Here is a 19,353-nt window from a genome sequence, read left to right as displayed (position 1 = left end):
ACCCCAGGGTTATTCCCCAGAAATAACAGCCTCAACTGAACATGGGGAAAGACCCACTTTTTTGAGTAAGAAGAGAGAGGGGTGGGACAGCATTTTTTATTATTAATTTTAAAAAGATATGACGGATAGCTGCAGCATCCGTACACTTCCCACCACATCTCTTGAAGACTCAAGAGTTTCGGGGCCTGCACTTACTGCATCGACAGAAGTTTAGACTGTCTGCAGAAAGGGCTACGGAAACTTAAAGGCAGGATAAGATTTCACAAAAGTCAAGCTCCTGACCTCAGCAGTGTTGCTGGAAAAGCCGCTTACTCAGCGGCTTAGTGGGGTTGTTTCCTCTGTGCTTTTCAGAAAGCACATGGAAATTTTCTTTGCTTTAGTTTCAGTAACAAAACCTCCACAACTATGAAGATGCAGAAGGCTTCCTGTATACAACCTGCTAATTAATTTAATCTCAATCAACTTATTTGATAAGAAAAATCATTGCACTGAGTGAACTATTATCTCTACAGCAGCTTTTCAAAGTGAAGAAGAAATTTCCTTGAAGCAGAGGCTGATTGCAAACAGAATCATACAAAGAGCAGGGGTAAGACTTTCCTTCTCCATTGCTAAGAGTTTTTATGGCATCTTAAAATATTTACTATATTTCACTGCACCTGAGCTTCATTCTGTCCTCATAAATAGCTCTGCCTTCCCTACAATCATCCAAGTTTCAGAAGTAAGAAAACAAAACAAAAAAGCCACCCAAAAACTGAATGTTCCCTTCAAGTCATACTATTCAGAAAAAAAAGCCTTTCTGAGCCAGCAAAAATAGAGCCTACTGAAAACCTATCTTGAAAACAAATGGGTTTTGTTTGTGTGACTTATCCGGAATAGATATATTTTTAAGAGTCCAAGAACTGTAAGAGTAACCACAGCAGTTCCTGTTAACTGGCAGGTTTTTCTGTTCAGTTTTAGATTGTGAGCATGATTTACAGAATAGTTATATCCAATGAAACAATTTAAGAGACTTACTGAACAACAGGCACCAGAACCCAAAAGCAAGAGTCAGGATTATTTATTTTTTAAAATAATATTAACAAGGGTCTAAAATTAGCTCAATTTTGTCATTTACAATAAGCTCAATATATACATCAGCATGGAGAGGAGATTATGAAAGAGCAAAGCATGGCTGCGTTGGGAAAGGATCGACACAGGAAACACAATCATGCTAGACAGCCTAAGCAGGACATTTGTTTTTGGGGTATCTCAGGGCAGTTAACTCCTCAGCAGGCACTGGTTCCTGCAGCACCTTCTGCAGGGGCCAAGTAAACACTCTTTAGGTCCTGGTGTTACTCTCTCAAGCAGCAAGTGACTAAGCGAACACAGAAGTGTTTTTCATGGCACAGACACTTCTGGGAGGAACTCGGCTTTCTTTCACGTTTATTTTTCCACTCTTTAAAAAGCTCGGTTTGCTCTCAAGTAATAACCCTAATCCACGCTCCTCCTGGATGTGGATAAATTTTTATTCAGTCAAGACAGGCTAAAACCCAAACAAAGCAAGAGCTTTTCTTTTGAGTATAAGTTCACAAGTAACAAGCTGAAGTCTAATCGAATGGTGCCCCAGTATTTATGAGGTTTCAGATCAATGTACTAGATGGTCCAGACATCAAAATCCACTTCAGTTCTTTCGTTCTTTCTATTTTTATTTATTTATTTATTTATTTTAGGAACAAGGATCAAGAACAGCACTACTATAAATGGTCATGCAAAAAGTGCCTTCCACCTCACCTCCAAAACTACAGATTACAGCAGGAAGAAAAGTTAGACCCACAAGATATCCTGCTTTTCAAATCCATAACAGAAAAAGTTCAGAGAATCATAGATTTCTGTCAGCTGCTTTCTGTTATAAAAAAAAAAAATCCATCCTGTCATACCACCTCTGCCTGGCAACACTTTTACCTATACTGTATTTTTTCAGAGACGTAACCCATTTAATTCTGAAAAATTAAAGCATGTGTTGGCCATAGACCTCTCAGATAAGTCTTTTTCAGCTCTGCACAGATACCAGAACTTGGGGCCATGAAGTTTCCACCTAGTTATGGTTTTGCACTTTGTGCTGCGCATTTTCTTGGCCTTCCTTGAACTTGTTCCCAATTGGAACTAAAATATTTTATGTCTGAGTTCATATAAAGATGTTTAAAATTGCCAGTAGTATGGATGTTAAAGCAAGAATTAAGAGGTTTGATCTTCATCTTCACAATCTGTTAATCAAAATCAGCCTGTCTCCACCCCACCACATACATTTTGAAGCAAGAACACAAGAACCACCACCAGTGCACAGCAAAGCAATCCCCACATTACTCCGTAATTAAACACACTCCGACTCTCTGCTCCCAATTTACAGAAAGTCTGTATTTGATCATTAAAGACACCCAAAAGAAAGCAATGCAGTGCTGTGGGTCATATATTCTTCACAAAACACAGTCCAGATGAGAACTGCAGCAAAGACATTCTGTGGAGATGACCTTGTTATTCAGTAAGTCATTCAAAGCAGTTGTGCTAATTTTAGGGCTTGGATACATACCTGCAAGAAGTTATTTTTGAAAGGCTGTTCCATGAACCAGCATTTATTCCTTTGTGCACGTACCAGTGCCAGCATCACAGATGAGCACACACATTCAACGAGAAACTGTTCCAAGTGTAGAATTGCGTCTGCATTTCTCCTCTACACACTTGCAGCATTACGCAGAAATAACTGTGACTTATCAGTACCCTCAGTGACTGTATTTTTACAAGTAGTTCCTGACTCTAGAATGAAGTTAGATCCTGGCCCTAGAAATTTATGCAATGCTACAGTACTGAATGCTAGTAATGGAAATCTCCCTAACTAAGCTGCTAGATCACCAGGTTCGCCTATAATACCATGATCTTGACACTTTATGAAAGGAAGAACTTACCTCCATTTTCTGAATAATAGCTATCTTCATACATCTTGTGTCCCTGGGATTCTGGGTAGTGCTTCTTACGCTTTTTTTCCTCCTGCAGTTCTTTCTGTTGTAGGAGACGGGCAATGTCCTACAGAGATTGAAGAAAACAGTCATTACCTTCCCTAAAAAACATCTCCAGATTATTTTATTAAAATACAACTCTAAAAATCCTCAGCTTTGTTTTCCAGACACATCAGTGACAGGGTTACTCTTGAATTCAAACCACGTGCTAGAAGGGCTTCCACCTACGTGGCTGACATAAACGGCTACCTCAGCAATCAGCACACGACCTCCTCTAGGCCCACCACTGAACTTACAAACAACTTGCAGGTTTCTCATCTATCTGCATGCAATCCTGCAAAGCCCTAATGACCGAAGAGGGACAGGAGGAATTTCTTGGGCAAACTCAGGCTTCCAGCAGCATCTTGGTTGTTAGATAAGAGCAAAACATGCTCACACAAGTGGCATGCTGGACCTCCCTCCTCAACTCCACCAGCCAAGGAAAAATACCCAGGCAAAGACTCTCTTCTAGCTGAAGGCTCTTCTGACTGAAAGGACTTCCTAAACCTGCCAGTGAACTCACTTCAAACCAGGTGTAATTTACAGGGACTGCAGGATGCCAAGTAGGGAGATGCATCACTTTGACAGAGGCTGAAGGAAAGAAAAATCGAATGGGCTGTTAGGGAGAGAGGAGCTACGGACACCACAGGAGTGCTGTGGGAACTGTAGGCTGTTTATCTTCTGTCACAGTTTTGGTAGACATGCCATCAAAGAGAACAGCACTCCATTTTCTTAATTGATTTTCTTTCAAGATGACTAATGGTTCAACAAGGCCTAGCAATAGTAAACAGCTCTTTGGGGCTTGCTCACTCAGGGCCCAGAAGCTTGCAAGTCAGAGGAGCCAGTCTGAAGCAAAGAAGAGAAGCTGGAAGATGCTACCAGCAGGTCAAGCTTACCCTAGGGTAGTATTCATTTAAGCCTCCCTAGACCTCGGGGCTTACGGAGCTGTTCATGTAGAACATGTGTTGCAGGCTAAAGAGGTATCAGTGAAATACAAAGTCAGAAAAAACCTTCCAAAAGCAAAGTCAGCACTGGAGGACAGTGGATGGGTGTTCAAATGCAAGCTGTTATTTCAGGATTCAGATCGGATCTGTACAGTAAACAAAATTGTCAGGGACCTTGGAACACCACAGGCTCTTTACCACAAAGTTTCCTTCCCTCAGCACAGTTGAACTCTAACAAGTAGAGCAAGTCTATAAATACATGGGCTTAAGAACATTATCTTCAGGATTGAGACAGTTCAGGACTTGCAAATCCGCATAAGCCATTGCTGACAAACTGAACCTGTAAGCAGGTGGACTGAGCACTTTATTTAAAAACCCTGCACATCTGGCTGGATCTGCCCAAACGCTGCCCAGTGGTGGCACAACACTGCTGGCCACTCCTGGTATCAGAATGCTGACATCCCAAAATCTCTCTGCTTAAAGCTGTGTGATTACCAGAGCCAGCCCAAGCAGTATTGCATCCCCCTCACTTTCCCCAGAAAAATAACATAGCTGGTCACGTTTACAGCACAAATCCTTTAGCCGGTGTTCCTCCTACTAGCATTACCACAAGAACCTCTGAAGACCTCCTGGCCAGCCTTTCAGTACTTGTTTGGACATAAAGGTCCAAGAAGAAAATGAGGTCTTGAACAAGCAAACCAATGCATCTGTCACTTACAGACTAATTCTTATTTCAGGTTCTTCAAAGAAACAGCCTTTTGTTCAAGTTCTTCCTATAGAGAAAATGCCACTAGATGCCTCTTCAGCATCATGAGACTATCTAGACTTCTTGGGGACCTATCTAATCAAATATGGGGCCACACTCCATGTTCAAACAGTCACAGATAGGAGGAATATGTCTCCCAAAAACCCAATCTGGTACACAATGAAGTGATCAACAAGCCAAATCCTTTGAAGGCCACAGACAGACCACACCGACCATTCTCAGGCAAGAGCAGCAGGGCAATATTCTTCAGTCACAAAAGGAATCTGCTAGCAATTATCTGTAACAGCGTGTTCAGGCTGTAAAAATTAATCTGAAAATGAAGGAAGGTAAGGGAGAAGCCAGAAGTAGACAGCTGGGCTAAAGATCCTACTTAAGTCTTCGCATCAAATAACAAAGCAATTCTGACCCAGGATTCTTACAGACGTAGTAGCTGTCTTCTTGCATTTGAGAAGGAATATCTCAGACTGTATAAACAATTACTGTGACACCACAGCAATGAATGCTTCAACAATACCTACTACTACTTGCTTTTTCTTTGTTAGCAAGGTGACTGCCATCAACAACCCCCTTGATCATGAAAACCATGACTGTATCTTATCTCCATAACAGGGCTCCCTGAAAGCTCTGTGCACGTTGAGATCCACGAGGACCAGGACTAACACCATGCAAGCCAGCTCCTGTGGCTACTGACTGAGAAATGCCTGTCCCAAAATAACTGCTATGAATAGCCCTGCCATCTTTGCAGCTTTAAAGGTTACCTCATCTTTTTCCTCCTGCCTGCGTCGCTGCTCTGCTTCAAATACCAGCTTCACTTGGATTTCCTGAGCGATCTCAGAGTCCTGTCGTTCTCTAAAAGACAAGGAAACAAGGATTATAAGCAGCTAAAGTCAGACATCAGTCAGCCTGGAAAGAGAGATAAAAGCTAAAAGAAGGCATCCAATTTACACAGAAGAGTTATTACTTAGCAGTAGTGCAGAGTAAATGAATCTTCACCAGGAACCGAGTCTCCCTCTACTTATGCTGGACAAATTTAGAAAATAGGTCCTAAGACACTCACAATCAAAGTAAAAAGCAAGAGAAAACAGGTTCTTAGGCAAGATACTAAGAAAGGAGATAGGAACAGTAAGACAAGGCAGGCCAAGGCAGCGCATGCTCATCTTTGCAAACAGCAGTCTAATACTGCTGCGGAGTATTTGTATGTGTGGTGCATAAGGAGGGTTTAGGGGTAAGGTTAACACAGATATTTCTAGGAAGTGTTTTTGATGTGAAAGCCAAGAAAGAGAAAGTGCAGAAATGCTTATACCAAATGCAGTATGTAGGCCAAGCGGAGGCTGGAGGTGGCAGTTCAGTAATGAATGAGAAATGCCACCAAGATACAAGAGCAGAGGCAGTGTCAAGAGGCAAAAGAGCAATATGCATCAAAACGAGGGGTGGGAGGCAATCGTCACAGCACCACTGTGGATGCAGGAGTAGCACAAGACTGTATTAACCGGGGACAGAGAAACATAACAGAGTAATTGAGACATGAAATCACTTTCATCTGTGTGGGTAGACCACGAAGAATATATTTCTGGAGCGTCACACAGAAAGCATCTGCAAGAATTGTGCAATACTCAGCTGCATGCACTGATGCCCAGCAAACAGGCTGGAACGATGGCCAGGGTGTTCTTAAAGCTAATCCAGAAAAGTGCTGGGGGATTTGAGAAGAAAGATTAAGATCCCTCTCCTTCAGCACTGTTGAAACTAAGCCAAAGGTTTGCTCTGAACAGGTCATATCAATCCCAGATATCTCTGCAATCAAGACTGCTGGAAGGTAAGGCATAGAAGGAGATGAAAATGGGGATAACAACAGGCAGAGGCTGCTTTATTAGAAGACAAAATGTTGAAGAATATGCTGGCAGTGATCAGACAGGTGATGTGAGGACTACTAAGGGCATTTTATGGAAGTCAAGCAGATATTTCAAGAGAAGCAAGTTGAACTATATCGAAGTTACACAGCAGCGCTATGGGCTGAAGCACTTGTTCTGGCCTTGAGCAAGGATCAGGGCATAAATGACCTGGCAACCTCGGAGGCAAAGGACTGGAAAGAAATCTAGGACAAGAGCTGATGAAATTAAAAAAGTGAGCTTAGACAAGCACTTTCAGCAGCAGAACAGAGAAGAGGCATTGCTGGAGCAATTAGTGGCACAACACGGGCTTCTTTTACGGGAAACGAAGAACAACCGAAGTGGAAGGAGTGGGTAGGTGGCTTAGGGGGGGGAAAGACACTGCAAGAAGAATGGTTAGAAAAGAAATGCCACCAAGAAACATCTAAATTTGTCCCACAGAAAGAAAAGGAACATGAAGCAGGAGGGGGGAAAAGAAGCTTCTTTATTTCTGTCAACTGCTCTTCAGAAACAGACCTGCAATTGAGCACTGCATGTCACTTATATCCCCTTCCTCAAACACATGAGAACCCCAAATCTGTGTCACAATTCGACAATTCCTTCCCTTTCCCAGACCACACCTGTGAACATTTATGCATATCTATAAGTTGACACAGCTTAGAGACATCCTGGAAGGAACTCATGAATTTCAGTGTTTGTAGGGCTGTAGTTACCAGTTATAGGCAAGCAATTTCAGACATCAGTTTCTTTCAACTTCATTAGATAAACTTGTATTTTGTGAGTCTGTATATTTGTGCGTTTTACTTGACTCTAGGCTGAGACCTTCTCAGAAGCACACAAGCTCACAGGTCAGCAAATCCAGTTCTGGAACCTGCCTTACAGAAGCAGAACCTTGTCGAACCTGATACCAGCAGGGAACCAGTCCCAAGCAAACCAAACAGCTGAACACGACAATCCGATCCCCAGGATTCGCAATGTGCCTAAAACATTTGATCTGTTATGACTCCAGTCTCAGAGGACATGAATCCAAGTGGAAAACAGAAAGGTCAGACAACAACATGATGCAAGTCTCTAATTCCTTGGGGAAGCTGTGAACAGAGCTAACGTGCTTAGTTCATCAGCACCAGCTCACTTGCTAAATTCTTAAAAATCCATCTTGCTGCAGACGAACAGCAGACAAATGGCTGTCTTCCAGAAGCAAGGCAGTAAGGTCACTGCCTCTCCATTCACAGCAAAGAACACCAGGAGTAGTGCACGAGCAGAAGCGCTTTCTGTTTCTGATGACATGCATCTTGGAATACTCCGTATCAAGTTCTTTCGAAACACTGAGCAGAGGATTGCATTTTGTTTTTTGTTGCTCAGTGGTAATTAAATACTAAGACTTGATTAGTTATTGAACATAGGCAAATCTTTCAACTTGACTTGAACATAAGCACAAGGTTAAAGAACTTTGGCAGCTCTTCTTGTCCTCTAGTTTCTCTGGTGTGAATTCAAGCGCCCAGCAGTCTCCAGGAATCAGCCAGAGCAGTATAAACATCACCAGCTCTGAACATTGCACCAATGTGTCCTTCATTCCTGGGCAGCCAGGGATGGTAGTGTCAAGGAAACCCTACATCAGCTTAGAAAAAAAATATTAAAGTGTCACTGATCAGAAAGCTCCCATTCACACTGGCTGTAGCAAGTAATTGTTGCCAGATGAGAAAAAATAAAAGGGTTTAAGGGGACTGCTCAAAGGAACCGTTCACATTAGTGTAACAGAATCATTATGGCACCAGGAACAAAACAAGGAAAGCGTATTTTCACTGTGTTTCAGACAGTTATTTTAGCAACCTTGCTACTACACTTGGCAGCATGCAGGCTGCTCTGCTAGATGTGAGAGATGCTTTTAAAGAAGCATGAAAAAAAAAAAGGTTTGATGCTTCCCTGAATTCTTAAAGAGAAAAAAGTTACTTCTATTCTTGTTTATCTTCACTTTTTTTTTTTATTAAGAGAATCTAGGAGTTGAAAGACAAAGAAAAAAGCTCTTAAGTTTGAAGAGTTTTTTTATGCTCCCTGTTTCCAAAGAGACCACCCAGTTCTGCCTCATCATTCCACCATCACCTTGCAGCGTCAGATTGTCCTACAGTACACAAGAACAGTGAGAATCATTTTGGTGTCAGTACACACTGATCTTACACAAGGAAAAGTGGGAACGTACAAAGAATTGAGGAAGAAACAGATCCAGTTACAAAAGGATGCTTCCAACCTGCCTCTGCCCTCCTCTCTCCTTTATTTATTTTTTTTAAAGCACTGTTCTTGCAGAAAAGCTCATGCTTTCAGGAGCGGGACTTCTGCTGACATAATGTTTTGCATCAGCAGTTCTGCCTGTAACTTGGCTCACAAAGTTAGCAAATCTCATTTTGCAGAGTCCTCCAACAATAAAACTGTTTGCAGTTCCCAGCAAGCATCAAAAAGGAATCATCTCGGTCACACAGAGCTAATTTTTACGTTGCCACTTACATGCTCACATCTCTAATCGCTAACGAAGATAAAGCTATTGAAATAAAGCACAGACTTCAGAGATGCACGCATACCTTCTGCGTGTGCTTGTAACACTGAAAACGGGCCGATTTGTCACGTCCCAGCCCTTCAAATCTTTTATGAGCAGCTCCTTTGAAGCCAGTCCTGCATCACACACATCTGCAATACAGAGCTCTTCTACGCCATCACCATCTCTGCCAGATGAACCACCCAGGGCTTGTGATCTACCACCAACTGCATCTGATGGGTGGCATCACAGAGCAAGACACAAGCCGGGATGTGGTGCAGCAGCTGGGAAATGTATCCTGCCTAGCAGACCCTGCTTTTGCAGGGAGCCCCATCAGAAAGCAAGCTGCTGTCTCTCGTCATTGTGATCTGACTAAGCCCTGTCACACAGCCACTTTATAACTTCTCACACATTGCAAGAGCTCAAGTGAGAGAAAAAGGAAGAGAAAAGCACTAGTGTCAACTCCTGTCCTCACTACTCTGTACCGGAGCCCAGTATCAATGCTTTCACAGCAACAGATAATCAAAGGCAAAAGACTGATCAACCTGGACCCCACATACCATCAGTCAGCTTGAAACAAAGCAACTGCTTTCAGTTCTCTGATCAAATGGGATGAACCCTGAAACAGCTCCACCCCCAACTCACAGGTCTTTTTGGCGCTTCTGGATTTGAGCACGTGCCTTCAGATCCTCCTCCTCTTGCAGTTGCTTGGCCACCTGCAAGTCATGCTGCACCAGACGATTACGTTGAATGTTTGTCGCCAAGTGATGCTCAACTGGAAATAAACATAGACAAGAACCCCAAGATCAGCCTGAAGAACTTCACGGTGTTAAGATGAAACAAGTGGGAGGTATATTCCAAGCTAGAAAGGTAGAGTTTTCCATGTAATATCTCTACAGGTGGGGTAGGAACTTGAGATGATCTCATTTCAACACCGAGGGGGCTGCATATACATGCCTGTTACTAAAACAAGATTTACATGTATTAATTGCATACAGATTTAGAGGGAATTCTCTTTAGGCTTTGAACTTCATTTCCTGGTCACAGGAAATTATCCTTGATTAATAAAGTGGTCTGGAAGAGACCACTAGAACACAGTGAGGATGAGCTGAACCTAAACCACTTCTGATGGATGCTTCCATAATTTCTTCTCAAGAACCTCTAGAGACAGGAACTCCTCTCCCTCTTTATATAATAGGTTCCAGAACCTCACTACCTTTATATTTAGCAACAGAGCAACTGAATACTACAGCGAGTCCTTTACCATACATGGATACTGCCTGCAAGAAAACATGGCTACAAGGGCTGCAGCTGAGAGCCAGCTTTAGCTCGGTGTTCTCAGGTTCCAGCAGCAAGGGCACTTCAGTGCAACCTGCACACTCCAGGAGCAGCTGGAACAGCATTAGCACCTTGCACCGTACACACCAACAGGGCTGGCACACTGAAAAACAGATTAGAGAGGCCACCACACCTCAAACTGTAATGCAAACATACCCCATGTAAAAATCACCAGGCACTCTAAAGTCCCTGGCTGTACTCTCCTCCCCACCTCACCACCATCTTTTTTTTTTATATATTTTTTTTAAATCCTTGTAGCATTCAGCTGCCCTGCCTCAAAAAGACCTTAAAGAAAGCCTCCTTTCTGAAGGCAGGCACTAGCAATTCTGAAAGAAGTAAATGAACAGGTTTCTTCTGGCTGTGCCTCATGTCAGCCTATAAAATCTGTAGTTTCCAAAATTGCTAGTCATTTCTAAAAACCTCGCACAGCAGCGAAGCCTCAAGTGCACTCCCACATACAATCTTATTATAAACAGCATAAACAAACTCAACTTTAAAGGAGAGTTAAATTTCATGTATACAATTTTCTAATATCTCTAGGGTGCAATGTATGCTGGGTGAGAGCACGGAGTAGTGTTATAAGACAGCAAATAGAGTAATAATGGTACTCCAGACTCCATTAGAAAGAATAACAAATAAAAGCAGGGAGGACCGTTCTTAGCAAAACCAACAAAACCAACTATCTGCTGGGACAAATTTCCTTCAGTTTGTGCCAAGCATTGTTACTTACTCTCTTGTTCCTGCAAGTTATGGGCCAAGGTATGATCTTCCAGAACAGCAAAGTCTCGACACACTGTACAGGGAAACAAAGCCAAAAGAATTAGGATCAGGAGGTGAAGGGAAAAAAAAGTACACCAAAGCCATCAAGTCTTCACTTTCCCCTCTACCTCAGCATTAGCTTAAGCCCAGAAGTGCCCCGTGCCACCACTGTATCAGACCACGTGTACAAAACCCTGCACACCACTCAGCCACCCCCATTTACACCAACACCCACGCTGAGTGCTTTCAGCTAAACCCAAGCTCCAGCATTTGTGCTTCCTGTGGCTTCCTTTGCCAGGTTAGAGCTGGAGGCTAGGATTTTCCCTGCACGAGGACACGTGCACACTACCACCTCCGAGGAGCAGAGCACACTGAGCTCCACAGCTCTCCCTGCAAGGCATTTCAGCGGGCTCAGGAATCACTTTACAGTCACCTCCTATAAGCTCCATCAGCTTTAAGCACAGATGGCAGGCATGTACCGAGAGCCCTCGCGTTGCTCCTGCAAAAACAGACACTCCCCTGCTCAAACCAGAGACAGGTCAGTGCCCAGGGCCCCCAGCTCCCTGTTGTGCTCCGTGCAGCACTGGAAAGCCCAGCACTGCCAGGCTGCTCATCCCCTACAGCCTTTCCAGAGCCTCTGCTCTCACCATGCAGACTTTGAACCTGCATTCCTCGTGCCCAGCTACGTCCCTCCTCACGTGCCTCTTCTAGAGCTCAGCGTGCCTGAAGCGAGCCAAGTTAGCGATACAGACAGCTATGCAAACACACCCCACCTCTGGTACGAGTCGTCACAAATGCCTAACAACAACCTCGTATCTACTCTGACCTGAGGATGAAAGTGCCAAATGGCACTGGAAGTAGCACTGATTGCTGTGCAATCATGCTAGAAACAGCCCTGAACTCAGCCGACGTGTACTCACAGGTAACACACACACTGCACACAAGTACCTAACACACAAAGTTCAACGACAGAGGCTTCGGTGGCTTGAGCGTAAGACACTGCTGTAGCAAGAACTCGTCCTGGCTAAATGCTGCAGCCTGAAATCGGGTGTGTTTGGCACAACCCACGTTCCAAGGAAGCGCCTCGCCTGGCACCGTTACCCCCAGTGCTCTCACACTGTACCCAGGAGCTCCACCAGCTTTCCCAGGGCTTTGCCACAGGTCCCAGGACTGCTCTCCCCCAGCAAGAGTTTGGGAATTGTTAAGGCTACTGCAGAAAAAAACAAATCACAGATCTAACGCCCACTCAACAACCATGAGACTTTGACACCAGAAGAATGCCAGGAACCTAACTTTTAAGTAGATAGGTTTCTTTTTTTCCATAGACAACATGAATAAGTACTCAAAACCCATCCAAACCCTCCTCCTTCCCTCCATCACACACAGCTCAGCCTGGCTGAGCTCAACACACCAGGGTCGGCTGAACAGCCCCCAACCCCTGAGCCACGTCAGCCTGTTGGCCATGCTTAGTCCAAGGGCTATCGAGTCATTTTCAGTGCAAGAGCAGATTCTGAGTTAATTAATAGACTTTCAGACAAAATAAAATGAGTTCCACAGAAAACATGTAGTTTTGGACCTAAAATTTAGGGAAGCTGTTGGGGTGAAACACAGCTGGGACTGTGTGGATGAGCACACCTGCAAACACAGAGCTCCCATTCGCTTCGACAGGAGCTTAATTAAGGCAGGGGCACTGAAAAATTGAGAACAGAGAGGTCTGACACTTGTTCTTTCTAGATGCAACAAGCTAAACTGCTGAATGGTGCCCAGAAGAGGATTATCTCCCGTTTGAGGTGTACGGCACAAAGCAGAACACCGTGCTCTTGAAGCTGTGAGATGTATGAACCGCTTCCACCTGGCTCCAAAGGCAAAGCCTCTGGGGAAGACCGAGGTTTCTCTTCAGCAAGGTGACAGCCTAAAAAGAGAAAGTGAAAACAAACAAAATCCCCAGGATGTACCAAAACTGCAGGGGGGATTTCTGAGGACTTCTTTGTTTGTCAAAGGGTTCAGAGCCTGAGCTGAGGATGCTTCCATCACTGCTAAGGGTGGAAAACTCAGCGAGGGAACGAGCAGGGAGCTGAACGCCCCCGAGCCACAGCCCCAGGGAGATGCAGCTCCCACCTCAGGCAGCAAGCAGCAGCCCTCGCTTCAGGTCAAAAAACACTGCTTCGGGGAAAGAACAGGCAGCAGGGTGGAGATGAGGACGGCTGCGGTCATACAATCCCATAGTGACTCTATTTAAGCGTGTGTAATTCTGGATGGTGCAATTACGGTTTTGTCATTGCCTGCTTTTTATTGCAGCTTCTTTTAAAAAAAGGAAAGAGGATACTAAATACTGAGCAGCACCGAAACACTTGCAATTGGCCTTTCTGTATAAAGAAAGGCTTCCTTAGCCACAGAGCTGGCAAAGCACAGCTGGGTTTCAGGCAGCAGGGCTGCTCACAGGTGACATACCCAGCGCACCCAGGGTTCACGGACTCATTTTTATGGGATGGGGCATGGCGACAGGTCCTGTGCAAAGAGACTTTATCTCTGTGGTCCCTAACACTCCTGCAGCTTCACAAAATGATCACAAAAAAAACATCTTCCATTTACACAAGTATCATCCAGCCTGCTGGAAGGGCACCTCCGGTTCAGAGGCTTCAGCCCTGCCATCAGGTTAGGGCTAAGCAAAGGCATCTCAGTACAACCAAAAAAGAAAAAAAAGAGGGAAGTGCTATTTTTAACTGCAAGGTCTGCGAGCGAGTTCATCGCACAGCTGCATGAGCAGCTGTATGAGCAAGACGAGGGAGCACAGGAGCAAGGACAAACATTTCAGAGCCACATACTTAAAGACTGCTGCAAAGATTGTGAAACTGCATTCCAGCCCTTCCCAACTCCTCTCCGCACAGGCCCGCTCGCTGCTCTGCTCCCCATCGCGTTGGAGAGCTTTGCCTTGTTGATCTCAATGCCGAGGGTGCTGGCAGATCTCTGCTCCATGCTCCCCTCCCCGGAGAGGCACGTATGTGGAAGAAGACGTCAGATTTTTTTCTGTTCTGCCCACACCCAGCTACGTTCTTCTATTTGTTTGGGAAAAAAACAGGGTGATGGAAACATGCTTGGTGTGCAGGTGAGGAAGCAGAGGGCCTGGCCAAACACCACTGCTCTTCTCTTGACAGCCTTGCAACAACCCCCCAGAGGTCTCATCTCCTCCAGTGAGCCTCGTCCCTACAAGACAGCAGGGACTTTTTAACCTTTTTCTGAATGATGGCTCACTAAAAGCTTTCTAAAGCAAGCATGGACTGATTAAACAAGAAAGCCAGGTGCATATACTGCTGTACTGTATAGATGGGCCTGCTTCTAGCTGCTCCTCCAGAGATCTCTTGGAAGAAGTCCATGGATCTCCAAAACCAAAACCACACAGCCTGCTGGTCCTTGCTTCCCACAGGCCACAGCTGAAAGCTGCTGGATGCACGAGACATAAAGCAGGGCCCAAGGCTCCCTCCGGGCTCTCCAGGACGGGTCTGTGCCGCCCGCAGCTCAGCACCGAAGGGCAGGAGGCATGCAGGGCCCAGGGCACCACCTGGATGGCTTTTCCCACTGCGCACACTGCGGGGCAGAGGCACCCAGCACTGGCAAGCAGGAGGCCCCCGGGTGTGTGGGCTCCACATTGCCCCCAGCTTACAAAGGAACACGAGTAGAGCGAGCTTGCAGGGCGGCAGCAGCCCTTTGGGTTTGCTCACACGCGTGGAATCATTTGCAGATTGCTGAAGCAGCCGCTTGGCCATGTTGACACCATGTTAAGCTGCTCCTCTAAACCCCAAAACGGACAACTGGAGCGCACAGCCCTCGCTCTGTGCTGCTGGCAGGGCAGAAGGCACGAGGAGACCTTTCGTCACCACCAGAAACTTGGCAGGGCTGGCTGCCTCTAACTCATTTGAGCACATTATTCCAAGTCTCGTCAGCCTCAGAACAATGTGCAAAGGAAGAGGAGAACATGCCATTACCAACACAACGGAGCACTGTCTGCCAGCCATGTGGCAAGGGATGGGGACACCTGGAGCTCCCTACCAAGTTTTGGGGTGATGGCAAGTGCAGAGCGCTCCCTTAAGCCTGGACCTGGTGCTCATGGCACTGGGTCAAGCATGATTGCAACTGCAGGTGAGGCCAAGACAGCCAGCCCTCCTTCCTTCAGGAGGCATCCAACAAATAAGGGAAATTCAGGATAGCTGGAGATGCAGACAGGTCAGACGTGGTCTGAAACAAAGCTTCAGCAACACGAATCCTTTCCCCCTGCCCGGCCTCAGCCTGGCCCCAACACTCATTACTGGGTATTACCTGCACTGGCTTCGTGCTGAGAAATAGGACGGCCCCAAGGACAACAGCCTCACAGCTCCTCCTTTCCGAGAGGCTTCGTGCCATGGGGGATAGAAATCTCTTCCCCTATTCCCTAATTGCACGGCTGAGAAATGAAAAGCTAAGCTTAACGCACGCTCACCGCTGCGAATTAACTTCATTTCCCATCTCCGGGCCCTGGCTGTGAGCCACCAGACGGCCAAACAAGCGGCAGGGCTGCAATCGGAGCGGCTCCGAGTGGCGAGCCCGGCGGAGCGTGAAACATTAACAACAGGTTTGCCATAGCCTGATTAAGCCAATCTGCCCTGCCGCAGCAGGGAGCCGGCCTGGGCTGTGCTCTGCTGGCACAGCTGTGAAGGAAGGAGCTGCCAGCCCAGCCGTTTGCACAGCCACGAGTGCCAGCAGAGGAGGAGGAGGGCAGAAGCCTGGCTGGAAGCATCCACGAGGGACCCCTTGTCCCTGAAGGTGTGTGCTACCCTAATAACAGCGCCCCAGGGCTCACACGCACCCCCCAAGCATTTCCTTTGGGGCCTTAAAAAAACCACCTCCATCTCTTGCTCCCACCCCCTCCACTCCCAACGTTTCCCCCACTGACATCACGCGCTGGATAATTCATAAAATAAAGGAGAAGGCGTGAGTCACGCTTAGCTCCGAACATCTGCAGCGTCCGAATCCTGAAGCGAAGGACAAGAGGAAAGGAGGGGGGGCAAAAGTGACACAGGAAAAAACAGTTTGAGCAGCTAAAACCACTTTTTAAGGCCTGCAGAGCTGACCGATTGGGTGGAGAGCAGCAAGCGCAGCCCGTTTCGAGCCAGCGATCTTGGGTAGATGCTGAGTTATTAAAAAAAAAAAAAAAAAAAAAAAAAAAAAAACCTGCAGATGAGAAAGAGAAGCTGGGACCTCAGGGACTCCTAGCAGCAGGGCCTGGTCTGGGTGAGGCAAGTGCTCCGAGGCCTGCAGATGGTTTCCTTGAACCCCAGCTAGTCTGACCGAGCTGGCACCCAGCTGGGGGCGAGGGGCTAACTGGGGGCAGTTTCCAGAGGAAACGTGGAGTCAGGACACCCATCGGCAGTTCAGCCCCAGCCAGCAGCGAGCGAAGCCTCTCGTTTCCTTCCTGCCTCTCCCATGGCACCAGGAGCTCCCCGAACTCGTGCTAATCCACGTGGCGCCCAGGCTGGCCGGGACACGTCTCGGCTGCTGGAGCTGGAGTTCCAGACGGCATTCCTAGGGCCTCGATCAGCTCGGGCAGATGGTGCCAAGGAAATCAGACTCGGCACAGGGAGAAGCCAGCCCCGGGCAACGGGCAGGGCAGCCTGGGGAAGGGATTTCTGCCCCTCAGCACGACGTGCACAACCGGGAGCTATGAGGCAGCACGAGGAGGCTGGGCGGCCCCACCGGGAGCCAAACAGCAGGTCTCTGCCTTGCTTTATAAAGGATGAATATGTAGAGCAAGAAATATCTCCACAGAACCATAGGTGGTTTTTTTTTGTCTTGTTCTTATTGGCAGTCTTGGAATGGAAGCTAAAAACAGCTTGGGATTTGGGATGGAGTTATCCCCATTATCCTTGCTGCTCTAAAGATAAGGCCTTGTGGGCAAGGGCAGGAGTTTGTGTTCTGCCTGCACCCATCCCCAGCAACCAGCTTTCACCTGCCCAACAATGCTTTGAAAGGAAGACCACGTATATTGTTCGAACCAAACCTTCAGAACGCGAGTCGATCCTTCAACTTGCCTGGAAATGGAAATCAGCAGCCCTCCCTCCACAAAATGCCCTCTGAGGCCACTGCCTTGGCATTGTCTCTCCTTTCAACCCGGCTGTGAACCGTGCCGTAGAGCAGTCCTCAAGCTGAGATAGCATCTGCTGAGCACTCCACAGCAGAAGGTGATGAGCTTGCACAGCACAAACAGGAAGCTGGAGATACCTAAGACTGCAGCAAGTAGCACCACAAGGGACCTCAGAAGGTCATCTTAGACCATGCCCCAGCACAAAACATAATAAAAACCCCCAAAGTATTGTTCTGCCTTTATTACAGAAGGGCTGACATCTTTTTCACCATTGGATAACTCCACCCTACGTAGCTTCACCTGCAGTCTTTCTAGATAAGGGCAATTCTTTTTATCCCTCAAGCTTAAGACACAACTCATAGGTCAAGGATGTTAAAGACCACATCCCATATTTTCAGAAGAAAATACTGAGCTGAAGCACTTCAAGCTTGTACACGTACTGGATGATGACTTTGAGCCTTCAGGACTTACTGACACACGCTTCAGAAACTCAGCCCTTCCAGCCAGGTCCCGCTGGGTTCCAGATTTGAAGTACTCTGAGTCAAAAAAAAAATCCCCCCCAGTTGCTGCTACAGCTGCTGCCTCATGTTCCACAAGTGCAGGCACACTGAAGAAGCTGAACACATACAGTATTTTGGCACCCTGAAAGTAGAAAGAAGAGAGCAGAAAGACAGAAGTTTTCCTACCAGCTGACCTGCAGCACTGCCTCCAACCATGGGACACAGCAAAATAACCACCACTGCCCCGACCAAAATCCCTGGCTCACACGGATGTCCCCACAAACCCTATTATAGCTGCAAGCCATATTATAGCTGCAAGCCTTCAGTGGTGTCCCACAGATCCTACGACGCTGTTCTTCTCAGGAGGATTTTTGTGTGTGTGATTTTTTTTTTTCCTCCCTTCTCTCTCCCCTCCTCCCCAAACAGGATGTCATGGCAGTTTTAGTTCTAAGCCCAACACCACTCATTTCAAGCGGTGTAAGGGAAGGAAAAAGAAAAACAGTCTCCTCTCATGCACAACGCTGAGCAGCCACCCACTCAGAAAACTGCTCAGGCATGGAGCTCGCATCTCAAGGGATTTGCGCTCTCTACGCTCCTCTCCCCCTCATCCATCTCAACAGCGATTACCGTATTTTACTTTGATTTGTTAAGCAGCTTTCACTTTGGTGTTTTCAGCGATTTCATACTACACAAAAGTGCTGGAAGGACACACTAATTTCCCAGACAGACAAAACTTCTGTTCTCTGCTCCATGCAAGCCCAAATCCCTTGCTCGGCACAGCAGCAGCTCTGCAGAGGGCTGGCAGTCCCACCCTGTGCTTCGGGGTGGCTTTCAGGAGCCACAGCTCCCCGGATTGTGGGTGCTTCATTTTAAAAACCCCAATTTTTGGCAGTGGTGAACAAACTCACGCAGCAGCGCCACAGAGACGGGGCCAGGATAATTCAAACCGTCAGCTCTCCCTGGCTTCTCTTCCAGCTTAACCCTAAAAGATAATGCAGAAAAGACAAGGGAGATGGGATTCAGAGAGGCACTGCTCGGTGCCCTTGCAACACTCGCTGTGCAAGGCTGACTTCGGAAAAGCTACCGCCCACAGCAAGGTGCCAAGTGCCAAGAAGAGTTCTAGTTCCTCTGAAAACCTCACACTGAGGTTTCACACCCCAGAGGACCTGCTGTCATTTAGAGGAACCAGCAGCAGAAAAGCCACTTTCTTTTCCGTGCCCGGGTGACTGGTGCCAAACCTGAGACTGCTCCAAGGCCCGTAGCTAAACCAGAGCTGCAGCTGGGCAGGCTGCAGCATCAGCACGCAGGCTTCATTCATCTGGATCTGATACCAAGAGAAGCGAAGCTCCAGCAGGATGGGCCTCAGGGCAGCCTCCCGGGCTTGCAGGAAACCCGGCCAACTGCTGCATTCAAAGCTGAAAGTGTCTGAACCGATGCTGCAACCAGCTCTGGTTCTTGCAGATTCCTATCAGCTTCCTTCTTCCTAGAA

General features: G+C 46.7%; 1 protein-coding gene across 2 annotated transcripts in view; it reads right to left on the bottom strand.

The window, feature by feature from the left end:
- The window catches only part of CCDC50 (coiled-coil domain containing 50), a 39,782-nt gene that overhangs the window by 14,145 nt on the left and 6,284 nt on the right, over positions 1–19,353 (bottom strand). For both annotated transcript variants that reach the window (XM_068691428.1, XM_068691429.1), the window contains exons 2-5: positions 11,221–11,283; positions 9,798–9,927; positions 5,498–5,588; positions 2,940–3,057 (exon numbers count right to left, since the gene is read on the bottom strand). In XM_068691428.1, the coding sequence (XP_068547529.1) occupies positions 2,940–3,057; positions 5,498–5,588; positions 9,798–9,927; positions 11,221–11,283 (402 nt within the window). The remainder of the gene's footprint in view (positions 1–2,939; positions 3,058–5,497; positions 5,589–9,797; positions 9,928–11,220; positions 11,284–19,353) is intronic.

The sequence above is a fragment of the Anas acuta genome, chromosome 9 (genome assembly GCF_963932015.1).
Source record: "Anas acuta chromosome 9, bAnaAcu1.1, whole genome shotgun sequence".
In the NCBI taxonomy this organism is placed as follows: domain Eukaryota; kingdom Metazoa; phylum Chordata; class Aves; order Anseriformes; family Anatidae; genus Anas; species Anas acuta.
The sequence above is the reverse complement of the archived record's forward strand: the minus strand, read 5'-3'. Positions and strand labels throughout refer to the sequence as shown.